At 44.6% G+C, this 16,090-nt stretch overlaps 1 protein-coding gene across 2 annotated transcripts in view; it reads right to left on the bottom strand.

The window, feature by feature from the left end:
- Nucleotides 1-16,090, bottom strand: part of DNAJC4 (DnaJ heat shock protein family (Hsp40) member C4) — a 223,041-nt gene that overhangs the window by 88,139 nt on the left and 118,812 nt on the right. For both annotated transcript variants that reach the window (XM_068259430.1, XM_068259431.1), the window contains exon 3: nucleotides 1,636-1,729. In XM_068259430.1, the coding sequence (XP_068115531.1) occupies nucleotides 1,636-1,729 (94 nt within the window). The remainder of the gene's footprint in view (nucleotides 1-1,635; nucleotides 1,730-16,090) is intronic.

Genomic DNA, 16,090 nt, shown 5'->3' with positions numbered 1-16,090 from the left:
GATTATAAATGTAAGTTGTAATGTGTGGATCATTGTACACCTAATGAAGGACCATGATGGTTCGTAACATGTACAGTAGTTATGCTTTAATCAGCAAAGCCAGTAGTGTGCCGCCTCTTAACTTCATTGTACTGCCTTTCGCTCAGGTGGGAGACCTAAGCGAGATGAAGCACCAGCAAACCAGGGACCAGTTTCCCTGTGAGGGTTCCAGCACTGTGGTTTCTTCACCTGTGGATTTTCACTGCTGCCACCGGGTGTCCCCCAGGACTCTGTAAAGCTAAAGCTGAATTCAGGCAGCCAGTGAGAGGCTACATTTACATTGCACAGATTTGGATTTGGACACCAGGTGGCAGCAGTAAGGACAGCTGTGGGAAGTTCTGCTCTTCCCCTGCTAACCAAAGATGTGTCTGTGTTGTGGCTGTGCTGGTGATCACATGTTTCAAGAAGAGGCGGGGAGGAGGAGAAGGCTGGAAGTGATCTGGGAGGAAGCAGATGGCTAGATAAAGGGGAATTTTGAAGTAACTCTTGCCAGGGGCGTAGCAATAGGGGTTGCAGAGGTTGCGACCGCATCGGGGCCCTTGGGCCAGAGGGGCCCCGAAGGGCCCTCCCCCAACTACAGTATTAGCTCTCTATTGGTCCTGTGCCTATAATAATCACTTCTATAGATGCTTTGAATAGTGGTAATCATTAACAAACTGTTCCCCATCCCCTTCTTGCACCTCAGACACTGTAGTTGCCATTGGCAGGTTTTGGTGCGCTGTATCAATTGTTATGTATAGTGTGCTTGGGGGGGCCCATGTAAAACTTGCATCGGGGACCACAGCTCCTTAGCTACGCCACTGACTCTTGCTGTAAATAACAAACCACTACAGCTAGGCAACCACTGAAACTTGGCACCCACCACTTGTCTGTCAACCACTATCTACAACTTGTTAACCCTGTATCTATCAATGCTTGTCACCCACTACCTGCCAAACTATTACTACTTGCCTGCCACTAGAATCCAGTGAGCAGTATCTGTCTGGCATGTAAATCTAACTATCGCTACCTGTCTGCCACTACAATTTATGGATCACTACCTGTTTGATACAGGGGCTGCATGTTTGCACTGTGTGTTTACACTTACAGCATGCAGTCAGAGTAGGAGGAGAAGCGAGAGGAGAGCAAGCGAGGTGAAGAGGTAATCATTGGGGAAAAGTCTGACAGTGAGTGAGGAGGTGGGAGGCAGGAGAGCAGCAGTGTTTCATTTAACTTGCACAGCAGAAGGGAGGAGGTGGCACTGCTGTCCTGACTGAGGAGGAATGGAGGACAGCCAACTGGTTGAGGGTGAGCAGTTTGTTTGCCACAGTCTCGCAGCCAGCCAGCCAGTGTGTTATTGTGTTGAGCTGCAGCATGTCATGTCTCAAGTTGTTGCATATGCTCCTTTGCTGACCGAGAACATTAAATGAAGCAAAGTAAATTGTCAAGTGCTGTGCGATCATTCCAAATTGGGGGTGGAAGTGGGCGTATACTCACAGGTTTGCCTGAGGCAGCAAAAAGTCTACAACCATCCCTGACCATGTGAACATCTACTGTAAATTCTGTAATATCCAATACAAATATCATGGAATAAGAAGACAATCATGAGGGATTTACCTGCTTAGAAAGGTTGAAAAATGCCTCCTTAATTTCACTGCTTGTGGCATTTCTTCCAACACCGAGTACTTGGTAATGATTCTTAAAAGACGAACTAGAAAATATAATTATTACATATCATTATATCAAATACCATGATGAAGTGTGTTGCTCGTTTGAAAACAATGCCTCCTAGTCCTAAACGTTCACTACTATGTATCCACAATGTATCACCTACATTCACTCTTAAAGAAAACCTGTAACTACAAAAAGTTCCCCTGGGGGGTACTCACCTCGGTAGGGGGAAGCCTCCGGATCCGATCGAGGCTTCCCCCGTCCTCCTGTGTCCCACGGCGGTCTCCCTGTGCCCCTCTGAACAGCGGGCATGTAAATATTTACCTCCCCGGCTCCAGCGCAGGCACAGTATCCGCTCTCCGCTCGGAGATAGGTGGAAATACCCGATCGTTGTCGGCCCGCTCTACTGCACAGGCGCAAGTCTCCTGCGCCTGCGTAGTAGAGATGGGGTATTTTCGCCTATCTCCGTACGGTTTACCACAAGAGCACCCCCGCTGGAGCCAGGAAAGGTAAATAAATCAGTGCTCATCAGCCTTGTTGAGGGAGGATTCCAGGACACTTCAGGGGAGCCAGCGCTGGACTGCCTGCAGCTACAGCAGAGGGGGAAGCCTCATTGGGACCCTGAGGCTTCCCCCTACCAAGGTGAGTGTTAGAATTTAAGTATGATATGGTTGAATTCGTAGGCCTCAGTTACTTTACCTGAGTTTAGTTAAAAGACTTGATTTGCAGAAAGTCTCCCTTTAAGGAGCATTTCTAGAAGCACTGTGGAACAGGGTCCGGTGTCTCACCCAAGGCCAAAGTGCTTATCTGTCCACAATGTGCAGACAGCCAAACAGCCTTTACTGTAAACATTGAGTGTTTTCATATTTCCTAAAGGTAAACAATAGCCAGGGAACATTTTCCCTAATTTCTGGGTAATAAGGGAGGAAACGCCATGTCCCCTCGGAGCAGGCGCAGAGAGGGTCATCCATCACATGCTATTATAAGCCAATTGCATGCGATGGGTACTAGATCATCCCTGCGGGATGATGTCACATTTAACTCTTTAGAGGTTAGTATAAGAATAGTCAACATGGGCTCCCAAGGGCACTTCTCTCTCCTTCTGCTGACTTCCTTCTTGTAACTTTCTGTAACTGTATGCTGTATATATGCCTAAGTGCAACTAGCATAGATGTAACAAAGAGAAAGTTGCCTGGTCTATTCACTGTGGATAGATCAAGTCTGCATGGAACGCATAAGATTCTACAGACCGTTTGCTTTGCCGAGGGTGGTAACATGTAAAGAAGATATAAGACTGCTGATGAACACATCTGTATATTTGTTTTACAAATAAACTCTTGAACCCTTGACGACGTCTAAGATTTTTTTATCTCCTATGCTGTTTGCTGTGATGAGTGTCAAGTTATCACACTTCCTGTGATATGGTGTCGAACGAAGGTGTAGTGTTGTTGCCAATAGCAACCAACAAATATTTATTACAGTGAGTACCCCCCAGGGTACCTTTTTTTTGTTACAGAGTCTCTTTAACTCCACTTCCCATTTGCTAATTATATTTTCTTAACCCTTTCCACTTACAGCCTCAGATTTACCAGTTTACCACTAAGGGTTTTTTCCCCTTATGGACCAGAGCAATTTTCATCTTTCAGTGCTCTTTAAAGGTGCGTACACACCCCTGATTTCTTTAAACTCTGTGGGACGGCCGTTGTGACAACAGTTTGCCCATGTGTACAGTCTGTCGGCAGGCTTATAAGGCTGGTTTTGACTGATCCATTAATTTGCCAATAACTCTATCACTACTTATCACAATAAATGATCTATATCTTTTTTTTTTGCCAAAAATTAGGGTGGTACTTTTTGCTAAGAATTTTTTTTAATGCATTTTAAGTGGGCTAATAAGAAAAAATTTAAAAAATTCAATCTTTCTTAGTTTTTGGCCATTATAGCTTTAAACTAAAACATACTACTATGGATAAAATCCACACAATATTTTTTTTTTAAACAAAGAATATTAATTGTGTAGAAAAGGTTACAATATACAAGTACAATACAACTGAATTCAACAGAGTTAATTCACAATGTCCTCAACACACTTACACTTAATGATTTAAAGGTACAAATGGGTAATTGTTAGGGTCCAAATGTAACCAAAACATAATAATACAGTTGAACACACGCAGTGTAAACATTGTCATTATAACTTTTAAAATACACAATTAAGGATACAGTGGGTTGCAAAAGTATTCAGCCCCCTTGAAGTTTTCCACATTGTGTCATATTACTGCCACAAACATGAATCAATTTTATTGGAATTCCACATGAAAGACCAACACAAAGTGGTGTACACATGAGAAGTGGAACGAAAATCATACATGATTCAAAACATTTTTTACAAATCAATAACTGCAAAGTGGTGTGTGCATAATTATTCGGCCCCCTTTGATCTGAGTGCAGTCAGTTGCCTATAGACATTGCCTGATGAGTGCTAATGACTAAATAGAGTGCACCTGTGTGTAATCTAATGTCAGTACAAATACAGCTGCTCTGTGGGGGCCTCAGAGGTTGTCTAAGAGAATATTGGGAGCAACAACACCGTGAAGTCCAAAGAACACACCAGACAGGTCATAGATAAAGTTATTGAGAAATTTAAAGCAGGCTTAGGCTACAAAAAGATTTCCAAAGCCTTGAACATCCCACGGAGCACTGTTCAAGCGATCATTCAGATATGGAAGGAGTATGGCACAACTGTAAACCTACCAAGACAAGTCCATCCATCTAAACTCACAGGCCAAACAAGGAGAGCGCTGATCAGAAATGCAGTCAAGAGGCCCATGGTGACTCTGGACGAGCTGCAGAGATCTACAGCTCAGGTGGGAGACTCTGTCCATGGGTTTTGGATTTTTGGCCACATATCCACAATATACTTGGTTCAGGATAGTTTTTGAATATAATGCGGCCATTTTGCTCTTCTGCCCTCCCCTCCCGTCCCTGGTCGCAGCTTGCGTTCCAGTGATGCGGAGGGAGGAGGTGGTGAGCGTGGCTGATGACTGGCCGGAGTTTAGTATATATGGGAAGTGTGTGCATGGTGACGTGAGCTTGCTGACACGCCCCCTCGAGAAAGCCGGAAGTGAGCCGGCGAAACATGTCGGGTACACACGGCGTGCGAGTGTGACCCACGTGGAGCGAGCCTACCCTCCACTGCTCTCCATTCACCTGCCTGACTACCGGATTGCTGTTCATTGGATCTGCCCTGCACTGCTTCTCCGCTCTGCTATCTTGCCAGGACGGAACTTCGTGTGTCTCCGTGACTGTTTCCGTGAGACCTAGATGCCGCCTGTGGACTACAAATACAAAATGCCTATTTCCATCGTGCCGGGCAGATGAACTGCACAATGTCTTTATGGGACATTTACCATCCCGCAAACTTCATGGAGCTGGTAGAGTATACGGAATAAGCTGGCAATTAATGTGTTTGATACACTGTACGCTATTTATGCTGCTTCCATAGCCTATGACTCTTGAACTGGCTCTTGCATTTCGCAATGAGGCGCTGCTATCTTGCTTGATGTGCTTGGCTGATACTAACCGATACTAACAAGATTGATCATGTTTCCATTCAAATGAGAAGCTATAACTAAACATAAGGCAGATGTTCTGCGGACATTTGGGCATAACCCACTCAGTGATCACTGCAACTGAACTTTTTTGGCTGTATGTGTATGTGGTTGGATGGATGAGGGTGCAGGGTCGGCCGACCACTTTGTGGGTGCATACTTTTTATGAAAAAATTATTTTATTAAGGTTCTCAATAAAAATTTGTATGTTTATAATATATTGAATTACGTTGGTCATTTGGAGTGTACTCTCTCCTCTATCTACCCTAACACATTTTGTCATTGTCTAATTTTGGAGGAGACACCCCAAATTATATTTGATTGTTATTGAGCATCAGCTGTTTCCCCATTAGGGTATATACCCGATTTGCTAGGGTTAAACTGGATTGATATTCCTGGTGACAGCCGTTGAGTCAATTTAGTGGAGTGGTGTTGTGGTTGTGGCTGCGATGCTACGTTGGGACGCTCTGGTCTCGCAGGTTGAGAGGGACTGTCTGAGGACGCAGGACGCCAGAAATGGTGAGCAGCTTATTAATAGTGGTTTTCGCAAATTAACTAAACTGTATGAGAAGAAATCAAGAGTTTGGTGGAATATTAGATACAATAAATTGTATCTAAGCGAACATTTTTCACCCCTGTGGCTTAGATTCCAGGTTTTCCCCCATAGGAAGAACATCAGTGAGGATTTTAAAAAAAGATGGGAAGAGAATTTTGAAACTTGTGCTGAAACTTGCCTCACGCTCATGAATGAGCTAGATGGCATTGATCTAGACTCAGTAGAGAGTGAAATTGTGCGTGTCACGGAGTCTTTGAAAGACTTGAACACAGACCCTCTGTATAAGAAACGTAACGCTGAATTGGAAAGCCATATAAGTAAGTTTAATAAAGATTTAGTGGTTGCCCGAGACCAAAAGGTACAGAGGGATAAGACAGCATATAAAATTGGCACAGCTTATAGATGGGGGATAAAACGGCCGGTACCCGGTAGACCAAGACCACAGGGTAAAAAAGACCCAGTCCGTGTGCCCGCGACGGATGAATCTGATTCCTCTGTTAGCGGAGTGAGCAGGGCAGGATCACAAAGTTCAGATTCCACTAGAAACAGCATAGACCGGTATTATACGCGGTCTAGATCTAAAGAGAGAAAGGAGAAAAAGAAGGAGAACAAACAGAGAGCGAGGAAAGAACATAGTCAGTCATGTACTTCACCAGAGGAGGAAGAGTCAACGGGCTCAGGGAACATTCGAGGAGCGGGTCATGGACATGGGGGGTCTGCATCCTCCTCTGCCATTCCTTTTTTAGGACAGAGCCGCCTGGGGATATAGACATGGACACCAAGATTGAGGCTGTTTCGGCCGGAGAGATGAACCAACTTCAGGTAATTAATTTGACTAACACACGGTTACCCGATTCTGTGGTAACACTTCTGTCTAGGGGGCTCGGATTTTGTCCGACCCACAATATGGACAGATTTGAGGTTATTACTGATTTTCAGATCTTCGGCAGAAAAATTCTATTACAATCATTATTTGGTGATAAAAGTAGAGATCGAGAGATCCTTTCCCCGGGTGAGCTCTGGACGGAGGAGGATCTAAGAGCCCTCAAGATCTTGGAAGATTTGGAGTCTAATCCAGATAGTTATGAGATACCGAATGTGGAGTGTGTGGGGGGGACAATACATGCCCCCCCCACATATCAACCACATCTCCGTGACGTTGGTCTGAGGAATAGGTCGGTCAAATTCCCTCCCTTTTCACTTAATCCTAGCCTAAAAACATTCATGAAGGTGGTAGAGGATGAGCTCTCACAGATTAGGTTAGACACTTCCCCTGATACCAACTTGGGTGAACAGGAGACGCTGGCACTGAATTTATTAAGAGAACAAAAGGAATGGGTGATAAAACCCTCCGACAAAGGGGGCAATATAGTCATCATGACCAGCACAGATTATCGAGATATGTGTATGGACCTGCTGGGGAACCGGCAGTGTTATAGGAGGGTATCCATGTCGAGGGCCACCAGATGTCGGGCCGACCTGGTAGCCATAATTGATGATGCGGTTGCTCGCAATATAATTAACGAAGAGACGAGTCAATTTCTTAAGGTAGTAAATCCCATCACACCTACGTTTTATTCCTTACCGAAGGTGCATAAATGTTTGGATAAGCCCCCTGGGTGCCCGATTGTTTCGGGGAAGGGATCCCTCACGGAGAAAATTAGCATCTATCTAGATAGGCACTTACAGCCGCATGTGCAGAGCTTACCTTCATATGTTAGGGATACGTTGCATCTATTGCAAATTTTGAATGGCTTACAGGTTCCGATTGGCACAAGTCTGGTGGCCCTCGATGTGGAGGCCCTGTATTCAAGTATCCCCCATGACAGGGGGGTAATGGCTGTGGGTACGTTTTTGGGTGAATTGAGTATCATGCATGCAGCCCATAATGGATTTTTGTTATCCTTGTTGGAATTTTTGCTCTGTAATAACATTTTTGTTTTTGAGGAAACTCACTACCTCCAGGTGCAGGGCGCAGCGATGGGGACCACATGTGCCCCGTCGTATGCGAACCTGTACCTGGGGGAGTGGGAACGGGAGATTTTTTCTGATGACTCTATGTCGATGTACCTGTGCCACATTGTGGCGTGGCACAGGTACATCGACGATATTTTGCTGTTCTGGACGGGTGGGCGCAAATTGCTCACAGATTTTGTAGCTCGCTTGAACACAAATGAACGCAATTTGCGATTTACGTTTCAGGTGGATGACGCAGTGGTCCCGTTTCTCGACCTAAACATTTCCTTAAGTCTTGATGGCTATGTTTCTACTACCCTTTATAGAAAAGAGACGGCTACCAACTCATTATTGAGAGCAGATAGCTTCCATCCCTCACATACTGTCAGGGGGATTCCCACTGGTCAGTACCTGAGGATGCGTAGAAACTGCTCAGAGATGGCCACCTTTGAAAAGGAGGCCAGAGATTTGCGTAATAGGTTCAGAGAGAGGGGCTACCGGGATGTCCACCTCAGACGTGCATATCAGCGTGCGATGCATACTGATCGTGAGGCGTTAATAGGGGTACAACATCACCCCGCACGTGCACAGAACGATGTGCGTTTCTGTACAAGATTTTGTGTCCAGCATGGCCTTATCATGGACGTCCTTAGACGTCACTGGTATATTTTACGTAATGATCCTAAATTGAGTGCCATTGTCCCTGAGTCACCGAATGTTTCGTTCAGGAGAGCCCCGTCGTTAAGAGATTTATTGGTCAATAGTCATTTTCCTGGTACGGGTGGTACCCCCAAACACTGTAAGGTCACTGGGACCTACAGATGTGGTGGTTGCACGGTCTGCAGGTTTATGCAGGTGGGTCGGGTGGTTGAGCTACCGAACGGTAGGACCTGGACCCTTGCTCACTTTGTTAACTGCAACACCATTCTGGTGATTTATCTCTTGGTCTGCCCGTGTGGAGCTTTCTACGTGGGCAAGACCAAGAGGGAACTGAGGAGACGTATTAATGAGCATATAACTAAAATAAAGAGCAAGGATCCAGAGGTTCCGTCACCGGTGGCCCGCCACTTTAAAAACGTCCATGGTGGGAACTACAATGGCTTGAGAGTCATTGGGTTGGACCGTATCCATACTAACATTCGAGGTGGAAATTTTGATAGGCTAGCCCTCCAGCGCGAGGCACGCTGGATTTATGAATTAAAAGCCACTACCCCCCCGGGCCTCAATGACTCCCAGAGTTATGCCCCCTTCTTGCCACTTTAGACTGCTCGCTGTTCTGGTGTTGTGTGTTCTCTGGCGCACCTACTGTTGCGGTGTTGCCTTGTGACACGCGCCTTTTGGCCTGTGTGGCCATGAGTCATGGTCCTAGCTTGGCGTTATAGTCCAGCTACACATCATGTGGCCCCTCTAATAATTTTTTGATATAATTATGACCTGGGATTGTTTACCCACTTGAGGAGGTAGGGACTTGATTTGCCCTTAACCTTCCTCTATATATGAAATGTTTATATATTTTTTTGATTTTGGTTTTGGATTTTTGGCCACATATCCACAATATACTTGGTTCAGGATAGTTTTTGAATATAATGCGGCCATTTTGCTCTTCTGCCCTCCCCTCCCGTCCCTGGTCGCAGCTTGCGTTCCAGTGATGCGGAGGGAGGAGGTGGTGAGCGTGGCTGATGACTGGCCGGAGTTTAGTATATATGGGAAGTGTGTGCATGGTGACGTGAGCTTGCTGACACGCCCCCTCGAGAAAGCCGGAAGTGAGCCGGCGAAACATGTCGGGTACACACGGCGTGCGAGTGTGACCCACGTGGAGCGAGCCTACCCTCCACTGCTCTCCATTCACCTGCCTGACTACCGGATTGCTGTTCATTGGATCTGCCCTGCACTGCTTCTCCGCTCCGCTATCTTGCCAGGACGGAACTTCGTGTGTCTCCGTGACTGTTTCCGTGAGACCTAGATGCCGCCTGTGGACTACAAATACAAAATGCCTATTTCCATCGTGCCGGGCAGATGAACTGCACAATGTCTTTATGGGACATTTACCATCCCGCAAACTTCATGGAGCTGGTAGAGTATACGGAATAAGCTGGCAATTAATGTGTTTGATACACTGTACGCTATTTATGCTGCTTCCATAGCCTATGACTCTTGAACTGGCTCTTGCATTTCGCAATGAGGCGCTGCTATCTTGCTTGATGTGCTTGGCTGATACTAACCGATACTAACAAGATTGATCATGTTTCCATTCAAATGAGAAGCTATAACTAAACATAAGGCAGATGTTCTGCGGACATTTGGGCATAACCCACTCAGTGATCACTGCAACTGAACTTTTTTGGCTGTATGTGTATGTGGTTGGATGGATGAGGGTGCAGGGTCGGCCGACCACTTTGTGGGTGCATACTTTTTATGAAAAAATTATTTTATTAAGGATCTCAATAAAAATTTGTATGTTTATAATATATTGAATTACGTTGGTCATTTGGAGTGTACTCTCTCCTCTATCTACCCTAACACATTTTGTCATCTGTCCATGGGACAACTATTAGTCATGCACTGTATGAAGTTGGCCTTTATGGAAGAGTGGCAAGAAGAAAGGCATTGTTAACAGAAAGCATAAGAAGTCCCGTTTGCAGTTTGCCACAAGCCATGTGGGGGACACAGCAACCATGTGGAAGAAGGTGCTCTGGTCAGATGAGACCAAAATGGAACTTTTTGGCCAAAATGCAAAACGCTATGTGTGGCGGAAAACTAACACTGCACATCACTCTGAACACATCATACCCACTGTCAAATATGGTGGTGGCAGCATCATGCCTTGGGGGTGCATCTCTTCAGCAGGGACAGGGAAGCTGGTCAGAGTTGATGGGAAGATGGATGGAACCAAATACAAGGCAAACTTGGAAGAAAACCTCTTGGAGACTGCAAAAGACTTGAGACTGGGGCGGAGGTTCACCTTCCAGCAGGACAATACCCTAAACATAAAGCCAGGGCAACAATGGAATGGTTTAAAACAAAACATATCTATGTGTTAGAATGGCCCAGTCAAAGTCCAGATCTAAATCCAATCGAGAATCTGTGGCAAGATCTGAAAACTGCTGTTCACAAACGCTGTCCATCTAATCTGACTGAGCTGGAGCTGTTTTGCAAAGAAGAATGGGCAAGGATTTCAGTCTCTAGATGTGCAAAGCTGGTAGAGACATACCCTAAAAGACTGGCAGCTGTAATTGCAGCAAAAGGTGGTTCTACAAAGTATTGACTCAGGGGGACGAATAATTACGCACACCCCACTTTGCAGTTATTGATTTGTAAAAAATTTTTGGAATGATGTATTATTTTCGATCCACTTCTCACATGTACACCACTTTGTATTGGTCTTTCACGTGGAATTTTAATAAAATTGATGCATGTTTGTGGCAGTAATTTGACAAAATGTGGAAAACTTCAAGGGGGCTGAATACTTTTGCAACCCACTGTAACTGTATACTGTGAGTAGTGTTCAATAACATCATGGTACCCAAGTATAACTCATAGCACCATACAATGCTTTATAAAAAGTGATCTTAGCTAGGAACATAAGACAAAATTAACTGTGCTCTTTCCATCTGTCCCATATCAGTTGAAATCGAGGAATTGGTTGTCTGTGTGCATATACTAACTTTTTGAATGAAAGAGCAGTGTCAAGTCGTTTGATCCAACAAGATAACTGGGGAGATTCAGATGTCTAGAAGCAAAAAGTGTTTCGTGCAGGAATTTATTTACATTGGGGTGCATTCCCTCATCAGTAATGACACTTAAAATGCATATTAAAGGGTCCAGTGTTACCAGGCACCCCATTTTGTCATGTAGAAATTGAACTACTTAGGCCAAATTAGGTGGTAAAAAGAGGGGGAACACATTTCACACTTCAGACAGTCACCACGTGCACTTAATTAACCACTGGAGTTAAGATAATCTCGGTTAATAAAATATACAGTGGGATGCGAAAGTTTTGGCAACCTTGTTAATTGTCACGATTTTCCTGTATAAATCGTTGGTTGTTACGATAAAAAATGTCAGTTAAATATATCATATAGGAGACACACACAGTGATATTTGAGAAGTGAATGAAGTTTATAGGATTTACAGAAAGTGTGCAATAATTGTTTAAAAAGAATCTGTACTCTAAAATTCTTACAATAAAAAGCATACCATTCTATTCATTATGTTCTCCTGGGCCCCTCTGTGCTGTTTCTGCCACTCCCTGCTGCAATCCTGGCTTGTAATTGCCAGTTTTAGGCAGTGTTTACAAACAAAAGACATGGCTGCTAACCAGCTTGTGATAGGCTCAGATAAGCTCAGTCTGTGACCCATACAGAGCCTGCAGGGGGCCTGGAGAAGGTGTGTATAACTTATATCCTATCACAGCAGAGCAGCACATTCTTGCCTCAGCCGACAAAGCTGACAAAGGAGAGAAGATTAGATAACAGAGATATTACAGCGACTGTGCAACTAGGAAAGGCTGCAGTAAGACAGACCACATTAGAACGGGTATAGGAACTTATAGGATAGAAGAAATAAGGCTTAAAATTTTGTTACAGAGTCTCTTTAAACAAAATTAGGCAGGTGCATACATTTGGGCACCACAAAAAATAAATTACATCAATATTTAGTAGATCCTCCTTTTGCAGAAATTACAGCCTCTAAATGCTTCCTGTAGGTTCCAACGAGAGTCTGGATTCTGCTTGAAGTTATTTTGGACCATTCCTCTTTACAAAACATCTCTAGTTCATTCAGGTGTGATGGCTTCCGAGCATGAACAGCTCTCTTTAACTCACACCACAGATTTTCCATTATTTTCAGGTCTGGGGGCTGAGATGGCCATTCCAGAACATTGTACTTGTTCCTCTGCATGAATGCCTTAGTGGATTTTGAGCAGTGTTTAGGGTCGTTGTCTTTTTGAAAGATCCAACCCTGGCACAGCTGCAGCTTTGTCACTGATTCCTGGACATTGGTCTCCAGAATCTGCGAATACTGACTGGAATCCATGCATCCCCATGATTCCCAGGCCCTGCACTGGACAAACACAGCATGATGGAACCACCACATTTTACTGTAGGTAGCAGGTGTTTTTCTTAGAATGCTGTGTTATTTTTTCTCCATGCATTACACCCCTTGTTATGCCCAAATAACTCAATTTTAATTCATCAGTCCATAGCACCTTATTTCAAAATGAAGCTGGCTTGTCCAAATGTGCTTTAGCATACCTCAAGCGTCTCTGTTTGTGGTGTGGGCGGAGAAAAGGCTTCCTCTGCATCACTCTCGCATACAGCATCTCCTTGTGTAAAGTGTGCCGAATGGTTGAACGATGCACAGTGACTCCATCTGCAGCAAGATGATGTTGTAGGTGTTTGGTGCTAGTCTGTGGGTTGACTCTGACTGTTCTCACCATTCGTCGCTTCTGTCTATCCAAGATTTTTTTTGGTCTGCCACTTAGAGCCTTAACTTGAACAGATCTAGGAAGAGATGGAGCGCTCCATAGTGAATTACCAAACGGTGATTTTATTTCGCAAATTAAGTTATACTCACAAGAATGAAATGAACAACTCGTACATCAGCGGTATAGCCAACCGCTTTACTCTCAAACAGATGGACGACAACGCGCTGTGGACAGCAGCGCGATCTCCGGTGAACAGGGCTACCCTGTTCACCGGAGATCATGCTGCTAGCCACAGTGCGTTGTCGTCCATCTGTTTGAGAGTGAAGCGGTTGGCTATATCGCTGATACGCGAGTTGTTCATTTCATTCTTGTGCGTATAACTTAGTTTGCAAAATAAAATCAACCTTTGGTAATGCACTATGGAGCGCTCCATCTTCCCCTAGATTTGTCTTCCTTGCCATTGTAACATGGAGCAGCACAGTGCATTGGGCCAAAGAACTGTGAAAGTGACTGTAGCCTTTGAACAATCTTTGTCTTCAGGTCATTCGAGAGTTGTTTTGAGACCCCCATATTGCTACTCTTCAGACAACATTAAAAGAGGAGGAAAATGTACAATCGACCCCCTTAAATACTTTTTCTTATCGGATTCACCTGTGTATGTAGGTCAGGGGTCACGGAGCTTACCAAGCCAATTTGAGTTCCAATAATTAGTTCTAAAGGTTTTGGAATCAATAAAATGACAAACGTGCCCAAATTTATGCACCTGCCCAATTTTATTAGAACAATTATTGCACACTTTTTGTAAATCCAATAAACTTAATTTCACTTCTGAAATATCACTGTGTGTGTCTCCTATATGATATATTTAACTGATATTTTTTATCGTAACAACCAACGATTTATACAGGAAAATCATGACGATTAACAAGGTTGCCCAAACTTTCGCATCCCACTGTAACTGAGCCCTTTCTTTGACATTGACTGACACCTTCTTTGCCGCCTCCAGTGCATCTTCCCAATCCTCCTCATCTATGTCCAAACCTTCTCTGATCCATTTATCTTTTGCAACCTCTGTCCACTCTGTAGCTTTATTGCTAATCATTGTCTTATAAATGTCTCCAATCAGGTGTTTGATCGGGCCTTCCTCTATTAGGGCTAGAATGGGGTGTGTTAGTATTTGCACTGGAGTATCTCCAAATTGATGACACATTGCATGCTGTAATTGCATATATCAAAAACAATGTGCAGCAAACTGGAGGTGGTTCTCCACCAACCTGTCAAAAACAATCAATTTCCCCTGCTCACTATCTGTCCCAAAAATATCACTCCATTACACTGCCAGAAGTGTGTATCTGGTATTGTGGCAAGTTCTGGTTAATATTCATTATTGCAAAGTGGAGTGTGTGGATCGTAGCATTTAAAAGGGTAAAGACTGTTCACTCTTTTCCAGATTTTATGTGCCTGACTTATAATGGAGTTAGGCTGCGCATTTGGAGCTTTTCTACCCCGTAGCAAGTCCAGGGTGACATTACCTTTGTGTGGGTCCAGGCTGTATCCAAGTGCCTCAGGATTATAAAGATTACTTGCACCCATGCTGTTGGGGTTAATTAACAGAGAGTGTTTAATGCGGGCTCACTTATTATTCCAGATAAAGGGAAGAATAATTGAGCTTAGCTTTTTAAAAAAATTGGAGGGGAATATAAATTGGTGATTGGCGCAGGACGTATAATAGCTTGGGTAGTAATATGTAGAGATGTAGCGAACGGTTCCCGAACCGTTCGCCGGCGAACATCTCTGGATACATGGGGCTTTCACTACTTCCGGGTCGCTCTGACCCGGAGTAGTACGCCTGCGCTGCCCGGCGAAGCGCGTCCTAGATCGCGCTCCTGTTGCCGGGCACTCTCTGCGCATGTGCGTGACGTCATAAACGACGTCATGCACATGCGCAGGCGTACTACTCCGGGTCAGAGCGACCCGGAAGTAGTAAAAGCCCCAGAGATGTTCGCCGAGCGAACAGTTCGCAACATCTCTAGTAATATGTAATGATCTGCTCTGCTGTCTGCACAGGCAGACAGCTTTTTGACCATTTTTTAGGTCTGAGTGCTGCAGGTCCCTGGAAAAGAGACCTGTCTACACTCTGCAAGTTGCAGAGTTGCTGTTCTGGTGAGGAATTTGCATCCACTTGTCATGCAAATTGCTTAGCTGCTTCCTTTGATGGCTTGCAGTATAAATACCATTTCCTCCCAGAATTCCCTGCTGGTCATGAAGGTTTGTTCCTGCTAACTTGCCTGGAGTCTCAGCCCTCTGCTTATTGTTTGCTAATATTGCTATCTTAGAGTAGTTTCTTGGGAGTGCACTGGCATTCCTTCTAGCATAGTAGGTCATTATCTGTATTGCATTGTTCTGTCTTTCTGTTGCGATTGTTCTGTCGCTGCAGCGGCTGACAGAAAATCGCTCTGTCTGTTTGAATTGCATTCGCCCTAGCGTTAGAGGCGGTGGATCTCTCTGTATTCTGTTTAGGAGTATAGCCAGAGCTGCAGTTGCTACTGGCTACTCCTGTCTGTCTCGTTGTGCGGATCGCACTCGCTCTTGCGGAAGAGTAGTGAATCCTATCTGACCTGTTCCTGTTGTCTGTCTATCTGTCGGTCTGGAGTAAATGCTTGCTGTTGCCTGAGGTAAGGCAACCGATTAGCAAGCGTTTCTGTTATTTGTTTGTATGTGTTTTCTGTGTTCTTTTGTTAGTCAGGGTTGGTGCATTTTGTCTCTGTTGCGCTTTTCGTGCGGCGACCGCGTTTAGCGAGTGCGTTTGTTATTTTCCTTGGCGTTCTGATTGTTATGGTTTGCTGTGTCTTT

This window comes from Hyperolius riggenbachi, chromosome 11 (genome assembly GCF_040937935.1).
Source record: "Hyperolius riggenbachi isolate aHypRig1 chromosome 11, aHypRig1.pri, whole genome shotgun sequence".
NCBI classification, from domain to species: domain Eukaryota; kingdom Metazoa; phylum Chordata; class Amphibia; order Anura; family Hyperoliidae; genus Hyperolius; species Hyperolius riggenbachi.
This window is presented reverse-complemented; position numbering and strand designations above follow the sequence as displayed.